The following is a 23,456-nucleotide window of genomic DNA, read 5'->3' on the forward strand; positions in this document are numbered from 1 at the left end:
TCTCTAACCGTTTACAGATTTTTCTATGCGAGCAATGACAACTTTCTTACAGTAATATCTTTATAAAGTTTTGCTCTATAACGTTTTAAGGGGTTAAAAAGAATATTATCGAGAGAACTCTATCAATAATCAAATAATTATAATACCACAATTTCCTTATTCTATAGTTATAATGACAATTTCACGTAATACTATAACTTTAGATATTATAACACTACAACAATATTGAAAATCAAGCATTATAGTACAACTACTTCAACGGCTCAATAACTCCATTGATATTTTTTCTCTCTTTTTCTCTTTCTCGTCAAGTATCAATGTCACATAATTCACGTGATTAACAGTCAGTTTTGTTAGTCTTTCTGTTTTCTTGAATTCAACATTGTAGCCAAATAAGGTCTCTCCTCTGTAGGACAATAAAATTTTTCGGACGGTGGATCGTCGGACAGCTTTGTCATTTTAGCACCTACTGGCTGGAACAGATTCTCCCATAGACCGAGTGCGTCTGCAGAAGTTAAAAACTGTTGTTAATGTATTCGTCAAAAAGATCAAAGATTTGTTAAAATTTAATGTATTAGTAATAATTCCTATTAATATGTTTTATGTGACTTACACCAAGCGTTCGCCTTTTGACTAATGTGGAAACAATCCGTACTTAAATACGTCTCATCGGCATATCCATTTGACGCAAGTGGAACAGTTACATCCATCCAGATGGGTTGGCCTACAACTACGAAATCGTCTCTCTGAAATTCTGGATAAGCAGCGATTTCCATATCTATCTCTTGCCACCTGAAAAATATAATAGTTTTGAATTTCTAATATATACTTACAGAATAAATTGCAACTTACTTATGAATTATATTATATATGCTATCCATTTTATGTGCACTTAATTTCGTACAATTAATTGCGTGCACATATATAATTTAATGTACATTATTGGGTTGGCCAAAAAGTAATTGCGTTTTTTTCCAATAGATGGACATACATATCTTGAAATGTAACTAACTTCATTCTAAACCGCAAATTCATTATGTAGGTTAACAACTCACAGTTCAAGCTTGTTTTAGAAAAAGAAAGCACACGATTTCGTTAGCAATTGTTTGTTTGCCGTCGATTTCAAAATGGAAAATCAAAAAGAACATTTTCGTCATATTTTGTTTTATTACTTCCGAAAAGGGAAAAACGCTGTGCAAGCTCATCAAAAGTTATGTCATGTATATGGCGAAGATGCTTTAAAACTGCGGCAGTGTCAAAATTCGTTTACTAAATTTCGATCTGCAGATTTTAATGTGAAAGATGCACCACGCTCAGGAGGGCCAATCGAAATTGATGATGACAAAATAAAGGCACTGATTGATTCGAATCGGCGTTTAACGACACGAGAGATTGCTGAGAATCTTAACATATCGAAATCGAGTGTTGAAAACCATTTAAAACGACTTGGATACATTAGTAAGCTCGATATTTGGGTACCACATGAGCTCAAAGAAATTCATCTCACTAAGCATATTGACACCTGCGATTCTCTTTTGAAACGTGAGGAAAATGATCCATTTTTGAAACGTATGTAACAGGCGACGAAAAATGGATCGTCTACAACAACGTCAAACGAAAAAGATGGTGGAGCAAGCGTGATGAACCTGCTGAAAGCACTTGAAAAGCAGATATTCACCAAAGAAAGATTATGCTGTCAGTCTGGTGGGACTTTAAAGGTATTGTGTATTTTGAGCTGCTTGCAAGGAATCAAACCATTAATTCAGACGTATACTGTCGTCAACTGGATAAATGAAATGATGCCATCAAACAGAAACGTCGAGAATTGGTGAATCGCAAAGGTGTTGTGTTTCACCATGATAACGCTAGACCACGTACAAGTTTGGTCACTCGTGAAAAATTGTTGTAGCTTGGATGGGATGTGTTACCATGATGTTACCACATCCACCATATTCGCCAGACCTGGCACCATCAGATTACCATTTGTTTCGTTCTTTGCAAAACGCCTTGAATGGTAAAACCTTTACTGCTGATGAGGATATCAAATCGTTCTTGGAATTGTTTTTTGCTGAAAAAGAGAAGAACTTTTTTGAGCGCGGAATCATGAAGTTGCCTGAAAAATGGCAAAAGATAATCAAACAAAATGGACAATATATTGTTTAATAAAGTTTTTGTTTCCCATGAAAAATTCGCCTTTTATTTATATAAAAAAAACGCAATTACTTTTGGGCCAACCCAATACATTAACGTACTACTTTGAATATAATTTACGTTCTTTTATCAGAAATATAATAATTAACGCTTGTTAGACAATATGATATGCACAGATCACTGTTTTATTTTATGTTATTATAATATGTTTACCGTCTTATGATATTGTCATACATTGGCCTGAATCTCTTATAAGCAAGACTGAGCATGCAACCACATTCAGCAGTTTGTGTGAAATAACATCTCAAGGGTAATCGCCCTTGACTACCATCGGCTAAAACACCTACATGCGGTGGCGGAATCAAGGCCACGAAGGTTCGTGGCAGATTATCCCTCAGTGTCCGCAAAACTTGAAGCATTTCCGCTATGTGTTTATCAATGATTGACCAAGTTGATGGAACCCAGCACATGTCGGTACAAAAAACGTTGCCTCCGATCATTATTGAGATGAACTATAAATCAAATTTAGCTTCACCAATGTCTGATTACTAGAAGCATTTTTCTTAAGTAATAATTAGAATCTTGAGTAATAAGTAGAAACATAATTCAAAGAGCAGCGTACCTTCCAATGTTTTTGTAGATCTATCTTTGGATGTCTTTTAATCCTTGTAACTAGTACTTCAGCCATGTATGGCATATCCTCGGAAACGGCACCGCCCTCAGCGACATTTAGCTGTGATGCCTCGTTCGATGCTAATGAATCTCCCAGCGCGTATCCTATCAAATTGGGGTTGAATTCCTAATATATCGAAAATTTGAAAAGTGTCTAAGTTGCACATTTTTCATGTTTATTAGATTAACTTTCGAACTACCAGATAACAATTTTTTATGGATAACATTACATCGCCCTTCTCTTTCTTTTTCTGGATTATCGCGTTTATTTCTTCAATTATTCTACCGATACTGAAAACGACGATGAAATGTTATACATAAAATATGACTATACTGTTATATAAGTTATATAATAGCTTACTATATAAGAATGTATTATAAATATGTATATACATTCTTATATTAAATTGTTTATATAAAATATCTGAATACTTATTTCCGAGATTATATATCTTAATGAATTACTTTGAGGATATTGGGTACTGTTAGATACTGCCTCCATGTTCCTTGGCCTCCACCGGTTGCGGTAACTCCTCTGTTATCTACTATAACGTGAAATATACTGGTTGCGAAAATTCCATTTCCAGCCGTGAGCGAATCACCCATGGCGCCAATTACATCAATATCGCCTGGTCTTAATTTATGCACCGAATCTGGTACCTCCGATGATCGCCCCACTAAAATTCATAGCCGATCCTATAATACACTAAGTGCATAGTAGTATTTACATTTCTTTTAATAATTATAAATCGATATTTTCCGAACAAAAGTGTAAACAAGCGATATTTCTCCTATAAGCAGCAATAAAAGCACTTATTATTTTGATATTTTTATAATTAAATTATGTTTTTTAAAGATTTAACGATTAAAGTAAATGTTTAGTTTTAATTTTGTGTAACTAAAATATAAAGACTTGACAGAAAAAAAATGTTATATAAATGTTATATTTTCTGAGTCTTACAGCTACCTATCACGTAAGCCTTAAGAATTTACATCGTATCATTTCTCACTTCTGATCATCATAAAAATAAGATAGATAGCAGCTTAGAGATAGGCGATCCTTAAGATAATGGTACCAATGAATGGTAATTATCTTTTGTCCATCCTACCTGTCACGTTGCACGGAAACGGGACATGATCGGGAATGACTTCTTGCAGTTTGCCCGCATCTCTCGCCAATTGTAGATATTTTTCATCCGTCCCTGTCCGACCTTCGAAGTTAATGAATCACTTGTTGTAATTTATGGAAGAAGTAATACAGTAATAATTTCTAATCTCATATATCTGGTTGTATCTACGCAACTTGTGCAATGATTCAGAAAAAGTAAGGGTAAGGGGCCACACTAAAATATGACACAGTGGAAAATAGTAATATATGCTTAACAAAGGAGTAAATTTAGAAGTACATTAAATACTTTATTGTAAAATATACTTTACTTTAAGTAAATAATTAAATCAAGTGTGTAATGCAATTTGATATATAATTGGAATGGTCCATCGAATTATTAGCCGATTAGAGAATGAACTATGCAGAAAAGCAGTGTCTAAGAAGTAGGAAGAGTTCTTGCACAGTTTTTGCACAGTTGTGTTGAGTTACTTTGGTTTGCCCCATTTGTCACAAAGAAACTGTTTTTTTTTTTAATTAGTGAGATAACAATGACATTTCTGTTTTTTTTCAATGCGCAACATCACACATCCAAGCGAAACAATTTACAAAAGAAACATGTCGTTTAACTAAATTCGGTTATGGATAAAAGCTGTTATACGAAAAACGTTATACGACAAACTTGAAGTGATCTGTTGTATTCACGTCGTGTTTTTGATGATATAAGGCATGAAAGAAATGCATTCATCATTATATTTCACTTGATGCAAATCATCTCAAGTTTCTTCTTCTCTTTTTGCAAAAGTCTGATCATGGTTGTGAATTTTGTGAGTGCGACCATCTTCGAGATTTTCAAGATTTATTTCACACTATTTTCATTGTAAATACTCTTCATTTATCAGTGATTATTTGAGAGTAGTACATAATACTTTTACTTGGAGAAAACTGTTGGACAACGTCTAGTCTTACAAAAAATATAAGGAAAACAAGGAATAATCTATCTAACTATCGCAAGATAAAATTTATTAGAAAAATTTTTTGAGTTCTGTAAACAATTTGCAAATCCTTCGTGTATGTACGAATTATGTTTCCGTGCTGCACATACTCGCTGTCTAGGCTTACCGAAAGCATCGAAAGCCCAGTTCCGAATTATACGTAGAGATTGCACGAGGATAGGCATATCGAGAACGCTCCTCTGGCACGATGTCATCGCGCATAAGGATAGCAGGATACAACAGAACTGCCACCACTTCCACATTATTCTTAGAGATGTGGGCACCGACTGACCGAGATTTTTTAGAACTTGCCCGTGCATCCGTGGAACTTTTTGCAATTCATCGAGACGTCACATCGTCGGAGATTGAGATAATCAACCAATGTGAATCTCGACGAAGAGTGGAATACAAGGCAAAGAATGCAAGACATAAGACCTTGGTTCCGCTGTTCGTCGATTAGAGTCAAGATTGCTATTTTACATGATTGTTATGATTGCAATGGCAATAAACTACAATATTCAGTAAGTCAGAGATGAAAGCGAACTTCTAATTAATTTTTAACAATTTTCTAGAGAAACAGTTCAATTAACATTTAGTAATTGTGGCAATCATGTCATATCATATCAATCATATAATCAGATAAAGTTTGTCAAATTTAATTTTTAATTATGCTTAAAAGAAATGTGAACAAAGTACAAGAAATAAATTGGATCATTTATCTTTCGCAAAACACGGAAAATATACTGAAAGAATAGAGGAGAATCCCCTATTATGAGATATGCTCCTAATATGAGATAATGGGGTTTCTGCTAAACTATTGAGCACCATCTGTTAGTTCCACCATGAACTTATTACTTTTGGTGTAAAATGTATTTAGTGAAAAATTCATTGTTCGTTATTGCGTTTAGCCTTTGCAAGAAAAGGTTTGTGAAATTGTGAACATGTCAAAGGAACTTGAGGTAAGTCTTCAAACCTTGTTTATTATATAATAAGGAAATGGTTTGCAATAAATTCAATATGCAATGATAGAGTAGAATCATAGTAACAGGAAAATACGCAATTTGTTGAATTGCTTAATTGTAGAGGTTAGATTTCATGATCGCGGAACCGCTAGGCGTGTGGCTCGTATAATGAGATATTCAGGGTACTCTTAATATGAGATAATTATTGCTCGAATATGAGGATTATGTAGTGTAATAAAAAGAAAGAAAATACTACTTAAGGTTAAAGAAAACTTAATACGAAGTTATATTACGAATTTTTGTGTATTTAATTTTTATAGAATCTGACTATGGAGGTTAGAGGAACGAGGAAGCATCGACAGTGGTTTGGCGAAGGCTGTGGTAGCAGTATTTTTATAAAACTATCTAATAAAGTTTTTTAATTGCAATACTGATGTATTTTGCACTTTTAACACCGATTTCTCGAGGTATCTCATATTAGGAGCACACTTTCTCGATCCTGCGTAAAGCTCTTTTTTCAAATTTTTTTAATTTTCAGAAAAAATAATATTTATATTAGATTTTTCATTTCACCAACCTAAAGCTTAGTAAATTCTCTTCAAGATAACGTACTAAATTTTTAAATTCTGCCTATAGATTTCTTTACATTCGGCAAAATCGATATGGTATCTCATAATCGGGGACTTTCCTCTATATTTAACGCTAATGATCCCAGATAGATCTAGATATTTATTATTTAAGATAGTTTTCTTGTTTTCCGATGCAATGCGATCAGAAATTATGTATAATGCAGAACATGATGAAGGAAAATACATTTGAGATACAATGTGTACTCAACAATGTTCATGTTGTCACATATTTATGTGTCAAATATTATTTCCCGATTGTATATTGTTAGCTTATATAATCTATCTTACGCACATTGTGCTTGCACACTTGTGCTTGTCAAACAGTGGTGGAGCTTGGTCTAATGACACCTCCCTGCTTTAATAAAACATCGCGCCTCCTGTGCGCCCCTAAATCCTTCCCCTAAACCTTCTGCGCCCCCCCCCCCCCGCAGTCGCGGGGGCTGCGGGTCCGTATCTCCGCCACTGCTCTCAAATTAATTACAAATTTTTTATGGCCTTCTCAAAAAACAGAAAAAATTAACTAGGAAGAGATTAGACAGTTATCATAAACAATCAAAGTGTAATATAAAATTAGATTAAATTAAAAAAGTTGGATTACATAAATAGATATTATAATAGTCGTACAACAATATTGAAAATCGAGCATTGTACAATTACTTCAACGGCTCAATAACTCGATAGATACTTTTTTTTTCTCTCTCTCTCTCTCTTTCTCTCTTTCTCGTCAAGTATCAATGTCACATAATTCACGTGATTAACAGTCAGTTTTGTTAGTCGTTCTGTTTTCTTGAATTCAACATTGTAGCCAAATAAGGTCTCTCCTCTGTAGGACAATAAAATTTTTCGGACGGTGGATCGTCGGACAGCTTCGTCATTTTAGCACCTACTGGCTGGAACAGATTCTCCCATAGACCGAGTGCGTCTGCAGAAGTTAAAAACTGTTGTTAATGTATTCGTCAAAAAGATCAAAGATTTGTTAAAATTTAATGTATTAGTAATAATTCCTATTAATATGTTTTATGTGACTTACACCAAGCGTTCGCTTTTTGACTAATGTGGAAACAATCGACACTTAAATACGTTAAATCGGCGTAACCATTCGACGCACGTGGAACGGTTAAATCCATTATGACGGGTTGGCCTACAACTACGAAATCGTCTCTCTGAAATTCCGGATAAGTAGCGATTTCCATATCTATCTCTTGCCACCTGAAAAATATAATAGTTTTGAATTTCTAATATATACTTACAGAATAAATAGTAACTTACTTATGAATTATATTATATATGCTATCCATTTTATGTGCATTTAATTTCGTGCAATTAATTGCGTTCACATATATAATTTAATGTACATTAACGTAATACTTTGAATTAAATATAATAATTATCACTTGTTAGACAATATGATGTGCACAGATCACTGTTTTATTTTATGTTATTATAATATGTTTACCGTCGTATGATATTGTCATACATTGGCCTGAATCTCTTATGAGCAAGACCGATCATGCAACCACATTCAGTATTTTGTGTGAAATAGCATGTCAAGGGTAATCGCCCTTGACTACCATCGGCTAAAACACCTAAATGCGGTGGCGGAATCAAGGCCACGAAGGTTCGTGGCAGATTATCCCTTAGTGTCCGCAAAACTTGAAGCATTTTCGCTTTGTGTTTATCAACGACTGACCAAGGTGATGGAACCCAACAGATATCGCTACAAAAATCGTTGCTTCCGATCATTATTGAGATGAACTATAAATCAAATTTAGCTTCATCAATATCTGATTGCTAGAAGCATTTTTCTTAAGTAATAATTAGAAGCTTAAGTAATAATTAGAAACATAATTCAAAGAGCAGCGTACCTTCCACTGTTTTTGTAGATCTATCTTTGGATGTCTTTTAATCCTTGTAACTAGTACCTCAGCCATGTACGGCATATCCTCGGAAAAGGCACCGCTCTCTGCGACAATCAACTGCGATGCCTCGTTTGGTACTATTGAGTCTCCAAGCGCATATCCTATCAAATTGGGGTTGTATTCCTAATATATCGAAAATTTGAAGAATGGCTAATTTGCACATTTACTCATGTTTGTTAGATTAACTTTCGAACTACCAGATAATAATTTTTTATGGACTAACAATAAGATTACATCGCCCTTCTCTTTCTTTTTCTGGATTATCGCGTTTATTTCTCCAATTATTTTACCGATACTGAAAACGACGATGCAATGTTATACATAGAATAATTACACTGTTATATATAGGTCATATAATAGCTTAATATATGTATATATGTATAAGAATGTATTATAAACATGTATTATAAATATGTATATACATTCTTATATTAAATTATTTATATAAAATATCTGAATACTTATTTCCGAGATTATATATCTTGATGATTTACTTTGAGGATATTGGGAATAGTCAGATACTGCCTCCATGTGCCTTGACCTCCAGCGGCTGCGGTAACTCCTCTGTTATCTACTAAAATGTGAAATACACTGGTTGCGAAAATTCCAGCTCCAGCCGTGATTGAGTCACCTATGGCGCCAATTACATCAATATCGCCTGGTCTTAATTTATGCACCGAATCTGGTACCTCCGATGATCGCCCCACTGAAATTCATAGCCGATCCTATAATACACTAAGTGCATAGTAGTATTTACATTTCTTTTAATAATTATAAATCGATATTTTCCGAACAAAAGTGTAAACAAGCGATATTTCTCCTATAAGCAGCAATAAAAGCACTTATTATTTTGATATTTTTATAATTAAATTATGTTTTTTAAAGATTTAACGATTAAAGTAAATGTTTAGTTTTAATTTTGATTAACTAAAATATAAAGACTCGACAGAAAAAAAATGTTATATAAATGTTATATTTTCTGAGTCTTACAGCTACCTATCACGTAAGCCTTAAGAATTTACATCGTATCATTTCTCACTTCTGATCATCATAAAAATGAGATAGCAGCTTAGAGATAGGCGATCCTTAAGATAATGGTACCAATGAATGGTAATTATCTTTTGTCCATCCTACCTGTCACGTTGCACGGAAACGGGACATGATCGGGAATGACTTCTTGCAGTTTGCCCGCATCTCTCGCCAATTGTAGATATTTTTCATCCGCCCCTGTCCGACCTTCGAAGTTAATGAATCACTTGATGTAATTTATGGAAGAAGTAATACAGTAATAATTTCTAATCTCATATATCTTGTTGTATCTACGCAACCTGTGCAATGATTCAGAAAAAGTAAGGGTAAGGGGCAACACTAAAATATGACACAGTGGAAAAAAGTAATATATGCTTAACAAAGGAGTAAATTTAGAAGTACATTAAATACTTTATTGTAAAATATACTTTACTTTAAGTAAATAATTAAATCAAGTGTGTAATGCAATTTGAAATTTAATTGGGAACGTGCATCGTATTATGCCGATTAGAGGATGATGAACTATACAGAATAGCAGCGCCTAAGAAGCATGGAAGATTTCTCACAAAAGGTCTGTTCTTTTTAGCTGCACTGCTGAACTGGTGCAATAAGTTAGAGTGTGAAAAAATATACTTGTCTCACTTTAACGTATTGCACTAGTTCAGCAGTGCAGCTAAAAAGAACAGACCTAAAGTTTTGTTGAGTCACGTTGATTTGTCCTATTTGTCATAAAGAAACTGGTTTTTTTTTGTTTTAAATTAAGTGAGATGACATTTCCGTTTTTTTTTCAATGCGCGGCATCACACAACCAAGCGAAGCAATGAGAATTTACAAAAGAAACATATCGTTTAACTAAATTCGGTTATGGATAAAAGCTGTTATACGAAAAATGACAAACCTGAAGTGATCTGTTGCGTTCACGTTGTGCTTTTGATGATATAAGGCACGAAAGAAATGGATCAGAAAGAATTCATCATTATATTTCACTTGATGCAAATCATCTCAAGTTTCTTCTTCTCTTTTTGCAAAAGTCTGATCATGGTTGTGAATTTTGTGAGTGCGACCATCTTCGAGATTTTCAAGATTTATTTCACACTATTTTCATTGTAAATATTCTTCATTTGTCAGTGATTATTTGAGAGTAGTACACAATACTTTTACTTGGAGAAAACTTCTGGACAATGTCTAGTCTTACAAAAAATATAAGGAAAACAAGGAATAATCTATCTAACTATCGCAAGATAAAATTTATTAGAAAAATTTTTTGAATTCTGTAAAAAATTTGCAAATCCTTCGTGTATGTACGAATTATGTTTCCGTGCTGAACATACTCGCTATCTAGACTTACCGAAAGCACCCAAACCCCAGTTCCGAAATATGCGTACAAATTGCACGAGGATAGGCATATCGAGAACGCTCCTCTGGCACGATGTCATCGCGCATAAGCATAGGAGGATACAACAGAACTGCCACCACTTCCACATTATTCTTAGAGATGTGGGCACCGACTGATCGTGATTGTTTAGAACCTGCCCGTGCATCCGTATTGTGGAACTTGACTTTTTGCAATTCATACAGACGTCACACCGTCGAAGAGTGAGATAACACAATTCAACAAGAAAAAAGCATCGGAGCGAGACTAATCGTTTTTTATAGTTTTTCGGACGCTGAACACGAATCCGGTTTCGAACTTGCTCCATCACGTCACAATTTTAAGAAATGTGCAATTAAATTTGCATAAAGGACTAGTCTTGTTCCGATGTTGGAAAAGTAATTTATTGTTGAACAGTGTAATCGACCAAACGCGAATGTAAACTCTCGACGAAGAGTCGAGTACAAGGCGAAGAATGCAAGACATAAGACACATTCTACTTATTTTTTAATGCGTAGCGCGCGCCTGTGTTGCTAGTATATCATAACAAAGCAAACTGTAATATAAAATTAGATTAAATTAAAAAAGGTAGATTACATATATAAGATTACAAATGTAAAGAGATATTATAATAGTGGTACAACAATATTGAAAATCAAGTATTGTAGAACAACTACTTCAACGGCTCAATAACTCGATAGATCCTTCTCTCTCTCTCTCTTTCTCTCTCTTTCTCTCTTTTTCGTCATGTATCAATGTCTTTCACGTAATTAACAGTCAGTTTTGTTAGTCGTTCTGTTTTCTTGAATTCAACATTGTAGCCAAATAAGGCTTCTCCATTGTCGGGCAAAAAAATGTTTCGGACGGTGGATGTTCGGACGGGTGCGTCATTTTAGCACCTACTGGCTGGAACAGACTTTCCCATAGAGAGCTTGCATCTGCAGAAGTGAAAAAATGTTTTTTGTGTATTCGTCAAAAAGATCAAAGTTTGTTAAACTTTAATGTAGTAGTAATAATTCCTACTATGTCTTATGTGACTTACACCAAGCGTTCGTCTTTTGACTACTGTGAAAACAATCGGCACTTGCATACGTTGTATCGAAGTATCCATTTGACGTAAGCGGAACAGTTAAATCCATTAGGAAGGGTTGGGCTACAACTACGAAATCGTCTCTCTGAAACTCCGGATAAGTAGCAATTTCCATATCTATCTCTTGCCACCTGAAAAATATAATAGTTTTGAATTTCTAATATATACTTGTAGAATGAACTGTAACTTAGTTATGAATTAAAGTATTTAAGCTATCCATTTTATGTGCATTTAATTTCGTGCTATTAATTGCATGCACGTATATAATTTAATGTACATTAACGTAATAATTTGAATATCCTTTACGTTATCTTTATCAGAAATATAATAATTAACACTTCTAAGACAATATGATATACGCAGATCACTGCTTTAATTTATGTTATTATAATATGATTACCGTCTTATAATATCATCATACATTGGCCTGAATCTCTTATAAGCAAGACCGACCATGCAACCACATTCAATATTTTGTGTGAAATAGCATATCAAGGGTAATCGCTCTTTATAACTGTCGGCTAAAACACCTAAATGCGGTGGCGCAATCAAGGCCACGAATGTCCGTGGTAGATTGTCCCTGAGTGTCCGCAAAACTTGGAGCATATGCTCTTTGTGTTTCTCGAGGATCGTCCAAGGTGATGAAACCCAGCAGATATCGGTACAAAAATCGTTGCCTCCGATCATTATTGTGATGAACTATAAATCAAATTTATCTTTATCAATATCTGATTGCTAAAAGCATTTTTCTTAAGTAATAATTAGAAACATGATTCAAAGAGCAGCGTACCTTCCAATGTTTTTGTAGATCTATTTTTGGATGTCTTTTAATCCTTGTAACTAGTACCTCAGCCATGTACGGCATATCCTCGGAAAAGGCACCGGTCTCAGCGACATTCAGCTGCGAAGCTTCGTTTGGTACTGTTGAATCTCCCAGCGCGTATCCTATTAAATTGGGGTTGTATTCCTAATATATTGAAAATTTGAAGAATGACTAATTTGCACAGTTACTCCTGTTTGTTATATTAATAACTACCAGATAACAATTTTTTATAATAAGGATAAGATTACATCGCCCTTCTCTTTCTTTTTCTAGATTATCGCGTTTATTTCTCCAATTATTCTATTGATAATGAAAACGACGATGTAATGTTATATATAGAATATAACTAAACTGTTATATAAGTTATATAATAGCTTAATATATAAGAATGTATTATAAACATGTCTTATAAATATGTATATACATTCTTATATTAAATTGTTTATATAAAATATATGAATACTTATTTCCGAGATTATATATCTTGATGATTTACTTTGAGGATATTGGGTACTGTCAGATACTGCCTCCATGTTCCTTGGCCTCCACCGGTTGCGGAAACTCCTCTGTTATCTACTAAAATGTGAAATACACTGGTTGCGAAAACTCCAGCTCCAGCCGTGACTGAGTCACCTATGGCGCCAATTACATCAATATCGCCTGGTCTTAATTTATGCACCGAATCTGGTACCTCCGATGATCGCCCCACTAAAATTCATAGCCGATCTTATAATACATAAGTGCATAGTAGTATTTACATTTCTTTTAATAATTATAAATCGATATTTTCCGAACAAAAGTGTTAACAAGTGATATTTCTCACATAATTAGCTATAAAAGCACTGCTATTGATATTATTATAAGTGAATATTATTATAATTGATATTATTATAAGTATGTTTTTTAAAGATTTAACGATTAAAGTGAATTATTTAGTTTTAATTTTGATTAACTAAAATATAAAGACTTGACAGAAAAAAATGTTATATAAATTTATATATAAATTTTATATTTTCTGAGTCTTACATCTACCTATCACATAAGCCTTCAGAATTTACATCGTATCATTCCTCACTTCTGATCATCATAACAATAAGATAGCAGCTTAGAAATAGGCGATCCTTAAGATAATGGTACCAATGAATGGTAATTATCTTTTGTCCATCCTACCTGTCACGTTGCACGGAAACGGGACATGATCGGGAATGACTTTTTGCACTTTGCCCGCATCTCTCGCCAATTGTAGATAGTTTTCATCCGTTCCTGTCCGACCTTCGAATTTAATAAATCACGTGTAATTTATGGAATGAGTAATACAAACTGATACAAATCATTTCTTCTTCCCTTTTTGTAAAAGTCTTATCATGGTTGTGAATATTGTGAGTGCAACCATGTTCGAGATTTTCAAGATTTATTTCACACTATTTTCATTGTAAATACTCTTCATTTATCAGTGATTATTTGAGAGTAGTATATAATACTTTTACTGGGAGAAAACTTCTGAACAACGTCTAGTCTTACAAAAAATATAAAGAAGACAACAAAAAATCTATCTAACTATCGCAAGATAAAGTTCATTAAAAAAATGTTTTGAATTCTGTAAAAAATTTGCAAATCCTCTGTATATGTACGAATTATGTTTCCGTGCTGTTATATACTCGCTGTTTAGACTTACCAAAAGCACCCAAACCCCAGTTCCGAAATATGCGTACAAATTGCACGAGGATAGGCGTATCGAGAATGCTCCTCTGGCACGATGTCATCGCCCATAAGGACAGCAGGATACAACAGAACTGCCACCACTTCCACATTATTCTTAGAGATGTGGGCACTGACTGTTCGAAATTTTTTAGAACCTGTCCGTGCATCCGTGTAGTGGAGCTTGATTCTTTGCAATTCATAGAGTCGTCACGCTGTCTGAGATCAAGATAATCAACCAATCGTCAAGTAAACTCTCGACGAAGAGTCGAATACAAGGCGAAGAATGCAAGACATAAGACACATTCTACTTATTTTTTAATTGATATTACGAAAACTTTTTCACTTTTCTATATGGAAAACGTATTACACGTTTAATTATCGTATTACATAAGTTTATCTTTTATGAATGGAGAGTATATTTTTCTAACCATAAGTCTTTTAATTTGTATAAATTTAATTTATTTAAACTAGCAAAAATTATATACGAAAAATTATATAGCTCTGTGCTTTATAACATACATTACAGATATACGATATATGTATTATACAATGTACATATTTATCGATTTCTCTGCGTTTTTTCGTATCTCTCTATACGACTCTATACGATAGTAGATAAAGTATGTGAATAAGATAGGACTAGAGCCGGCTTTATAACAAATCCTTTCGCTTCTTATACTAATATTTGCTTACATCGCTTCATATATTTAAATTCGTTTGGATACTTGTTGAAAGACAAGTGTATCTATATCGAGTATATTATTAATCTAAAGAGAGTATTGAAAGATAAAAGATTATACTTGGCAGTTTTTAATATTGTTTAACTCTTTATGGGTTTCCTTATAGAACAATAATTGAAACAAGTTTTTAGTTCTATATCTCTATAAAGCTTTGCTCTATAAGAAGAAATAAAAGGTGGAAACTTCAATTGATTCGGTCTTAACTGGCAATATATTTGATCAAATTAATCACTACGTTTCGACCCTTGGTTTGGGTCCTCCTCAGGTGAAAATTATACAAAATCAGACATTAAGTTATTCTGTACAAATAAACAACAATTATGTTACAAATATAATAATATACGATATGCGCTAATTAGACTTGAAATGTAGAAAAAAGGACAAAACAGCAAATAAAAACTTACATGTCACTAGAGTATAAAAATGTCACAGAAAAATAAATATATAAATAAATAAAGAATCATGTCAACAAGTGGTAAACGGTCAATTGTCACAACAGAACAGAAAAATTACACGTTATCAGATAAAAGTCAAGTCGGACAGAAAGGTACGTTCGCGAACAGTGAAGGTAAACCACATAATGCTAGTCTATTTATGTGAGTCTTATTAATTATTAACGTAGATGTCAGGCAAGTTATCCGTATCAGTTTGAAGGTTAATGGTGTTGCTATGTTTTTTAATATAGAACATCTCAGCGATCTCTCTCTTCCTTCTAAATTTTTCGCGATGTAAAATGACAGGTTGTGATCAATCAAATTCATGCCTATTGAAAAGACGATGTTTACTGACAACTGAGTGGTCACTAGCATTTTTGCGGATGTCAAATCTATGTTCGCTAAGTCTTGTTCTTAAATGTCTTTTGGTTTGCCCTGTATAGCAAGCTTCACAGTCAATACGTTCAATTTTATAAACTACTTCGGTACATTGTAAATCATCTAATCGATCTTTACCTCTCCTTATAATGTTATCAAGCTTTTTAGGTATATTATAAATCACACTAAAACCAAAAGACTTCAAGCTCCTTTCAATACCCTCACTTAAATCTTTGATGTACGGCACGGTGAAATACTTTTTCTCCGTGTCCTCAATTGTGTCGTAGTTAAATTCGCCACGCGTAAGGTACAAACGTCTTCTAACAACATTCCTATTTATGAATTCTGGAGGATAACAGTTGTTTTTTAAAATGTTTTTTACAATCTCAATATTAGAGTCATGGAATCTCGCATCGGATAGTAAAATAGCTCTATCAACAAGGCTCGTTATAATACTGACTTTATATTCCTGTGGGTGATGAGAAAAATAATTAATGTACCTTCCGGAAGACGTAGGTTTACGGTACCAGTTAGTAATCAGCAGCTGATTGTCTCTAATTACAGTGGTATCAAGAAAATTTAGACTATTACTTTTTTCTACCTCAACTGTAAATCTCAATCTGTCATGATATGAATCAAAGACTTGCAGAACGTAATGGACTTTGTCATTTGGAAGAATTGCAAAAATTTCGTCAACATACCGATAAAAAACTGGCACATTAAATTCAAGCGTAGAAAGACAATAAATTTCGAGATCATCCAGTACAATGTCGACCAATACAGGCGACAATAGAGAGCCCATTGGGCTTCCAAAAATCTGTTCATAGTAAACACCATTAAATTGGAAGCTCGTAGAACTTGTTCTTCCTCCGCATATTTACAAACGCAAATTCAACCTAGTTTTTCACAGTAGAAAGGTAACGGTGAAATATGATAAACGTAGTGATTAATTTTATCAAATATATTGCCAGTTAAGGCCGAATCAATTGAAGTTTCCACCTTTTATTTCTTCATATTTATTCGACTGGCAAAGATAAGTTTTCAACTTTAATATCATCTTTTTGCTGTATAAGGGCTTAATGAATAACATTATGGCACTATATCGACGATTAAATAACTATAATACTATAAGTTCGCCTGAAAATTATGATATTGCATAGCTATTTCAGTGATCAAATAACACAACTGATAATGTTTCTTTCTTCGAATATCGAAACCTTTCATGTAAATAGTAGTCATTATTTTATCAGAAGCTTTGTTTCCTCGAATTCAACATTGTAGCTAGATAAGGCCGCTCCGGTGTTGGACAATGAAACCTTTCAAAGAGACCATGCAACTTCGTTTCTTTAGTGCCAACCGGCGCCAACAAATTGTTCCACAGAGAATTAGCAACTACAAATGTGAAAAAAGATGTCGTTAATGCACTTATTCAAAACATCAGAATTTCGTTTTAATAAGATGTATTAACATGACACTTCTCATTAAACCGTAATATTTTTTACATGGAGAAACTTACACCAGGCATTTGCCTTCTGACTAATGTGGAAACAATCGCTGCTTAAATACGTAATATCACTATATCCATCTGAAGCAAGTGGTATGCTTGCATCCATCATGAGGGGCTGAGCAACGACTGCGAAATCATTTCTCTGGAATTCTGGAGAAGCAGCGATTTCTAAATCCATCTCTTGCCACCTGAAACATATTTTTTAATTTATAATATATGTATTTTCTGGAAAACACAAAAAAGTTGCAACTTACTTATAAATTAATTTATTTATACTTTAAATTATATATTTATTTATGCAATTTACTTTATATTATATATATATATACAGGGTGTCCCGGGTTTTAACCGACAAACTGCGGGAGCATATTCTACTAGTGGAAATAAAAAAAATTCTTATATCGAGTTTGCTTAGAAATGCTTTATTACAAAGTTATAAACCAATATTGAAGAGAAATATGAGATAAGTAACAACGGATTTTTTCACAAAAATAAAAATTATCTACGCAATGATTTAGTGACGCATTTCAAAATGTTGTCCTTGCACATCGATACAAGCTAGACATCGACGTAGTACAGAATTTGTTACAGTACGACATTCCTGAAAATGTTGTTACATCTCAGTAACTGAATTAGTAATTCGTTGCTTTAAATCTATCTGGTACTCTCCTGTTAGGAAATCTACGTTGATACTCTCGTACGGCAGCTCGTGCATTTCCGTCACAGAATCCGTACACGAAATGAATATCAGTGTATTCCTCATTTGAAAACACTTTTGGCATTCTGATAGTAATTGCTAGTTGACACGACGATTGAAATCTAACAGCTACTCTTGTGAAAGTAACAATCATACTGAATCGTTTCAACATAGTGAACATGAATACATGTGAATACACGTAACATAAACATCTTCGACCTTGCAAATTCTACACTATGTTCCGTTGTTACTTATCTCATATTTCTTTTCAATATTGGTTTATAACTTTGTAATAAAGCATTTCTAAGCAAACTCGATATAAGAATTTTTTCTTATTTCCACTAGTAGAATATGCTCCCGCAGTTTGTCGGTTAAAACCCGGGACACCCTGTAGATCGCTGTTTTATTTCATGTTATTATACTACTTGCTTACCGTCTCATAATTTCGTAATATGTTGATTTAGATTTCTGAAATACACTGCCGAACATACAAGAGCATTCTATATCTGTTGTGACAAAACATTTAAAAGATGGTCGTCCTATACGAGTTTCAACCAAAGCTTTCAAATGCGGTGGTGGAATCAATGCCACGAATGTCCGTGGTAGATTGTCCCTGAGTGTCCGCAAAACTTGGAGCATATGCTCTTTGTGTTTCTCGAGGATCGACCAAGGTGATGAAACCCAGCACATGTTGGTGCAAAAATCGTTGTCTCCGATCATTATTGAAACGAACTGTAAATCAGATATATTTTTATTGATATTTTGTTGCCAAGGAATCTTCTTAAATAATTATTCAAACAATAATTAATAAATACAAAAGTAAATGCAAATTATTAATAAAACTACTTATAAGAATTAAAAAGTTATGAGAAACACAATATAATTTAATTTTCATGGCGATAATAAATTTTTAAAACAAGAAGTTTACACTTGTTCATCTACAAACAATGAAACATATGCATGGGTTAGCAAACCTTCCAATGCTTCTGCAGATCTATTCTTGGGTCGCTTTTGATCCTTTTAACTAGTACCTCAGCCATGTATGGCATATCCTCGGAAAAGGCACCGCTCTCAGCGACATTCAGTTGCGATGCTTCGTGTGATGCTAATGCATCTCCCAGTGCATATCCTATCAAATTAGGGTTGAATTCCTAATATATAGAAAATTTGAAGAGTGACTAATTTGCACATTTACTCATATTCGTTAGATTAATTTTCAACCTTTTGAAGTTGCAACATAATATCATATAGTGTGCTGTTTTTGTTTATCACATTTTTCTAATTCATAAGAGTATTAGAAGTTACGTGTTACAAAAAAATGTTAATTGCATTGTTATATTGGTGGCATACCACCAATAAAAATTGTGATATAACATTACTGATAGAATGCATTAAACTATTATTAAACAAATATTTTCAAGATTATCTTAAGAATTACCTTAATAATATTAGGAAGAGTGAGATATTGCTTCCATGTGCCTTGACCTCCGCCGGTTGCAGTAACTCCTCTGTTTTCCACTATCACTTGAAAAATATTATTTGCAAAAATCCCAGCTCCGGCTGTAAGTGAATCACCCATCGTGGCAATTACATCGATATCTCCCGGTCTTAATTTGTGTACCGAATTTGGTATCTCCGCCGATCGCTTCACTGAAATTCATAGTTTATATCATATAATATTAAGTTGTAACAAAAGTTTATAACGTTATTTAATTTTTGTTATGAAAAAGAGATATTCGAGGACGGAATATCATAAAGATAGCGAACGATAGTGAAATAAAAGGACACATATGTAGTTGAATAAATATAATATTTAAATATATATACAGGGTGTCCGGTAACTCACGACTCAACGCTCGTGAGTGGATAAAGAGGACTGAACTGAGTGGAAAAGTCCTATACCATTTTGCAATTTTCACAATAGTTAACGAGTTATTAATTATTAAAAATCGCTGTATTAGTCCGGCCTACCGCCGAATGCAAGTGCGCGGCGAGATGCGACCGCCTAGCGATCAAAGTTGCTAGGCGCGAGAAGTTGTTTATTACAAATGGCATGCCTAGCCATTGCCACTGCGATCGCTAGGCACTCGATCGCTAGGCGGTCGCATCTCGCCGCGCGCTTGCATTCGGCGGTAGGCCGGACTAATAGCACGATTTTTAATAATTAATAACTCGTTAACTATTGTGAAAACTGCAAAATGGTATAGGACTTTTCCACTCAGTTCAGTCCGCTTTATCCACTCACGAGCGTTGAGTCGTGAGTTACCGGACACCCTGTATATATATAATAATTTAATATATATATATATATATAATAATTTCGTCGTGGAAAATTTTACTAAAAGCTACTAACTTTTATTACAAGCCAATATATTATAAGTGTAAACAATATTTTTATTACAATCTTTCAATATGTCTATAAAATTTATGAACAGTTTTCTGCAATGTCCTTCTTAAAAATGGATCTAGGTTAGCCAAAATCATTAAAAAAATAATTTCTATTTCGAATAATTAAAGTTAGACTTATTGTTAGTGACAGTATTATTTTTTCATAAGGATAAGTACAGTTTTTTGGACTAATCATAAAAATAGCAGTGAAAGAATTTTAGATATTAAGAAAATGGTACCAATGAATGGTAATGATCATTTATCCACTCTACCTGTTACGTTGCATGGAAACGGGACATGATCGGGAATGACTTCTTGCACTTTGCCCGCATCTCTCGCTAATTGTAGATATCTTTCTTCCGTTCCTGTCCGACCTTTGAAGTTAACGAATCGCTTGTTGTAACATGTTGAAGAAGTATACATACAGTGATAATTTCTAATCTCATATATCTTGTATCTATGCAATCTGTGCAATGAGGCAGAAACAGTAAAGATAAGAAGGAGCAACACTACAGTATAAATGACATAGGGAAAAAGAATAAGATGCGTACTACTTAAAGGGATATACTATAAACTATACTTTATAAAAATACTTTACTATTAGATATACTTTGCTAAGTAAATAATTAATTCAAATATAATGCACTTTGTTTAATTTGATACGAGTATTGAATTACATCGACTAGAGGACGATGAATTATGCAGGAAGGCAGCCTCTAAGAAGTAGGAAGAGATCTTGTAGAGACGCGAGTTACATTTGTTTATGCCGCGTTAGTCGTAAAGAAATACTTCCTTTAAATTGAGTAGAACAATAAAGACATGTTTTGACTCTTTTGTCAAAGTAAGTTCTAAGAACTAAGCAAACAGCTACGCATTACGAACAAAGCAAATACAGGATTTACGAAACAAATATATTTATTATTAAACTAAGTTCAATTATGGGGAAAGCTGTTGTGCAAAGGAATCGCAAATGTAAAGTGTCCTGTGTCTACGTCGCGCACGTTTATTTGTAATGATATTAACTTCGTTAATCATTTCGTTTATAAAGTGTTTCATTCTTTGCAAATCATTTCGATTTCTTCTTTTGGAGGAAAAGTTCTATCAAAACTTTTCTATGTGCAATCTTTTCCCGAATTTTGGAAATTTATTTCATTTTCATTGTAAACCATCCTCATTTATTTAGCCTTTATTTGAATTGTTTTTGAAACGTTCTATTCATTTGTGAAGTCGAAGATAATTAACTGCGCGGTTTATTCATTTCACGTAAGCGTTCTTTTAGCGTGCGTGTAGGAAAACACTAACCTTGTTATAGAATTGTTATATGAAGTTACTGTATCACTATACTCTTTGTCGGATCCTCGAACGTTATATTTAAGAATTCGAGACGGATCGCGTCGATATGCACAAGTACGAACTCGTAAACATGTTGACTACACAGTGTATAAAATATTCCTCAATGCAGGAAAGTTTTCAACTGTCTAGCTTCGTGAAAAATGTAACGAAAAAGACAGAAGCTATGTCAACCATTCGCACAATAGCGTCATGCATAGCTTTGCATACATCACAAGAAAACGCACAAAGAATAAATGATAAACATATATACAATGATAAAAGTATGTAAGGTTTATAACACCTTTCACTTGCAGCCTAAATCATTCACTATGCTTGTATTCATTAAAGGCGTCGCAGCACTTTTAATAACAATGGCGGGTATTAATAAATACCTGTACACGAATGCGAAAATTAAAATACGAAAATTTTTAAAGTCTTAAATAATTATACACGAGTACTAACTTTGTGATCAAAATGTTTTTGTTCCGTATAACGCTTTTATAGTACGTTCAATCAATTATTTTAAAAATAGATGTAATGATATGTAATATCATGTACTGAATAAATTGACATGTATCAGATACTTAGAGACAATAACTATGTATCACGAAATATGAAAATTATTAGATAAATTTTTTCGAATTCTATGAAAAACTCGCAAATTTCTTGCATATGTAGATATGCACAAAATATCTGAATAATCTTCAATTTAATTAAAAATGTTACAAGCAAAATACTTCTCATCACTGGGAACAATATTAAATGCAACGCAAAATAAATTTACATCTTCAGTATTATATAAAATCTTTCACTAAAGTGGACACTAATTGTAACATTACTGAAGCAATTTATTCGTTTACGCACATTCATGTTTTCAGTACTTGACATAATTCTTCTAATAATCCTTTTAATAAAGTATAGCAAAAATGTGAGCTATTTCGTGATGATCGCTGTTCAGACGTACCGAAGGCATCGAAGCTCCAATTTCGAAATGCGCGAAGAACCATTAAATTGAAAGGAGAGTCAAGGGCAGTTTTCTGGCACGACGATCTCGCCCATAAGTGCAACAGGACACAATAGAACTGCCACCACTTCCACATGATCCTGATGTGAGCACCGATAACCCGGAATTCTTAGAATTACTTCGAAACTTACATCCGAGCTGTGAAACTTGATCCGTTGCAACTTGTAGGCGTGTTGCACCGTTCGAGATCTAAATACTTAGTGACTGATCATGCAACTGAACTTGCGACGAAGACTCGGATACAGCGAAGACCTGACGACCTTGATCGTCGCTATCCAATAATGAGAGCCAAGATCGCCATTGTACAATTGCTGTGACCGCCAACAGCAATGAACCATAATTTTTGCATATACCGGATACGAAGTTTCTTATTTATTTTTTAACATCCTTCAGGGAAAACTCGACTCAGCATTCATGTAGCAATGCTACATATTAGAACACCTGAAAAATATCAAATGTTTTTTAAATAAAATTTAATATTAAATATATCATTATTCACTACTGACAA

General features: G+C 33.7%; 4 protein-coding genes across 5 annotated transcripts; all 4 read right to left on the reverse strand.

Moving 5' to 3' along the window:
* Positions 1-116: 116 nt before the first annotated feature.
* LOC105284061 (phospholipase B1, membrane-associated) lies at positions 117-11,351 on the reverse strand. 2 transcript variants are annotated; one of them, XM_011347301.3, is made up of 8 exons: positions 10,811-11,351; positions 9,568-9,669; positions 8,928-9,139; positions 8,380-8,556; positions 7,971-8,269; positions 7,545-7,723; positions 7,251-7,436; positions 117-319 (listed from the first exon to the last, which is right to left on the reverse strand). In XM_011347301.3, the coding sequence occupies exons 1-7, from the start codon at positions 11,160-11,162 to the stop codon at positions 7,285-7,287; spliced, it is 1,473 nt and encodes a 490-aa protein (XP_011345603.1). In that variant the 5' UTR covers positions 11,163-11,351; the 3' UTR covers positions 117-319; positions 7,251-7,284. The 2 variants fall into 2 exon arrangements, with proteins under 2 accessions (XP_011345603.1, XP_011345593.1); XM_011347291.3 differs by lacking the exon at positions 117-319 and having other exon boundaries at positions 7,059-7,436; positions 10,811-11,349.
* Positions 124-5,721, reverse strand: LOC105284072 (phospholipase B1, membrane-associated). Its single transcript, XM_011347313.2, has 7 exons — positions 5,051-5,721; positions 3,933-4,034; positions 3,289-3,500; positions 2,774-2,950; positions 2,365-2,663; positions 614-792; positions 124-505 (listed from the first exon to the last, which is right to left on the reverse strand). The coding sequence occupies exons 1-7, from the start codon at positions 5,241-5,243 to the stop codon at positions 354-356; spliced, it is 1,314 nt and encodes a 437-aa protein (XP_011345615.1). The 5' UTR covers positions 5,244-5,721; the 3' UTR covers positions 124-353.
* A 93-nt stretch (positions 11,352-11,444) lies between the features above and the next one.
* On the reverse strand, positions 11,445-14,673 carry LOC105284083 (phospholipase B1, membrane-associated). The gene is made up of 7 exons (XM_011347337.3): positions 14,423-14,673; positions 13,918-14,019; positions 13,244-13,455; positions 12,715-12,891; positions 12,325-12,623; positions 11,877-12,055; positions 11,445-11,772 (listed from the first exon to the last, which is right to left on the reverse strand). Exons 1-7 carry the CDS (start codon positions 14,646-14,648, stop codon positions 11,621-11,623), a joined length of 1,347 nt encoding a protein of 448 aa, XP_011345639.1. The 5' UTR covers positions 14,649-14,673; the 3' UTR covers positions 11,445-11,620.
* A 218-nt stretch (positions 14,674-14,891) lies between these two features.
* LOC105284074 (phospholipase B1, membrane-associated) lies at positions 14,892-23,350 on the reverse strand. Its single transcript, XM_020033678.2, has 7 exons — positions 22,889-23,350; positions 20,865-20,966; positions 19,643-19,854; positions 19,179-19,355; positions 18,638-18,936; positions 17,517-17,695; positions 14,892-17,392 (listed from the first exon to the last, which is right to left on the reverse strand). The coding sequence occupies exons 1-7, from the start codon at positions 23,022-23,024 to the stop codon at positions 17,247-17,249; spliced, it is 1,251 nt and encodes a 416-aa protein (XP_019889237.1). The 5' UTR covers positions 23,025-23,350; the 3' UTR covers positions 14,892-17,246.
* Positions 23,351-23,456: the final 106 nt, after the last annotated feature.

This window comes from Ooceraea biroi, chromosome 4, assembly GCF_003672135.1.
Source record: "Ooceraea biroi isolate clonal line C1 chromosome 4, Obir_v5.4, whole genome shotgun sequence".
NCBI classification, from domain to species: domain Eukaryota; kingdom Metazoa; phylum Arthropoda; class Insecta; order Hymenoptera; family Formicidae; genus Ooceraea; species Ooceraea biroi.

What these genes read in the sequence shown, in the direction of transcription:
- LOC105284072 (XM_011347313.2), bottom strand. Translation starts at nt 5,243, where the DNA reads ATGCACGGGCAAGTTCTAAAAAATCTCGGTCAGTCGGTGCCCACATCT. An exon ending in ATCTACAAAAACATTGGAAG is followed by an intron (nt 2,664 to 2,773) that starts GTACGCTGCTCT and finishes TTTGATTTATAG; the next exon opens with TTCATCTCAATAATGATCGG. An exon ending in TATGACAATATCATAAGACG is followed by an intron (nt 793 to 2,364) that starts GTAAACATATTA and finishes TATATTTTTCAG; the next exon opens with GTGGCAAGAGATAGATATGG.
- LOC105284074 (XM_020033678.2), bottom strand. Translation starts at nt 23,024, where the DNA reads ATGTGGAAGTGGTGGCAGTTCTATTGTGTCCTGTTGCACTTATGGGCG. An exon ending in CTCTTCCTAATATTATTAAG is followed by an intron (nt 19,356 to 19,642) that starts GTAATTCTTAAG and finishes TCTATATATTAG; the next exon opens with GAATTCAACCCTAATTTGAT. An exon ending in ATCTGCAGAAGCATTGGAAG is followed by an intron (nt 18,937 to 19,178) that starts GTTTGCTAACCC and finishes TCTGATTTACAG; the next exon opens with TTCGTTTCAATAATGATCGG.
- LOC105284061 (XM_011347301.3), bottom strand. Translation starts at nt 11,162, where the DNA reads ATGGAGCAAGTTCGAAACCGGATTCGTGTTCAGCGTCCGAAAAACTAT. An exon ending in GTTTCCGTGCAACGTGACAG is followed by an intron (nt 9,140 to 9,567) that starts GTAGGATGGACA and finishes TATGAATTTCAG; the next exon opens with TGGGGCGATCATCGGAGGTA. An exon ending in TCAAAAAGCGAACGCTTGGT is followed by an intron (nt 7,437 to 7,544) that starts GTAAGTCACATA and finishes TAACTTCTGCAG; the next exon opens with ACGCACTCGGTCTATGGGAG.
- LOC105284083 (XM_011347337.3), bottom strand. Translation starts at nt 14,648, where the DNA reads ATGAATTGCAAAGAATCAAGCTCCACTACACGGATGCACGGACAGGTT. An exon ending in CAGTACCCAATATCCTCAAA is followed by an intron (nt 12,892 to 13,243) that starts GTAAATCATCAA and finishes TCAATATATTAG; the next exon opens with GAATACAACCCCAATTTAAT. An exon ending in TCAAAAGACGAACGCTTGGT is followed by an intron (nt 11,773 to 11,876) that starts GTAAGTCACATA and finishes TCACTTCTGCAG; the next exon opens with ATGCAAGCTCTCTATGGGAA.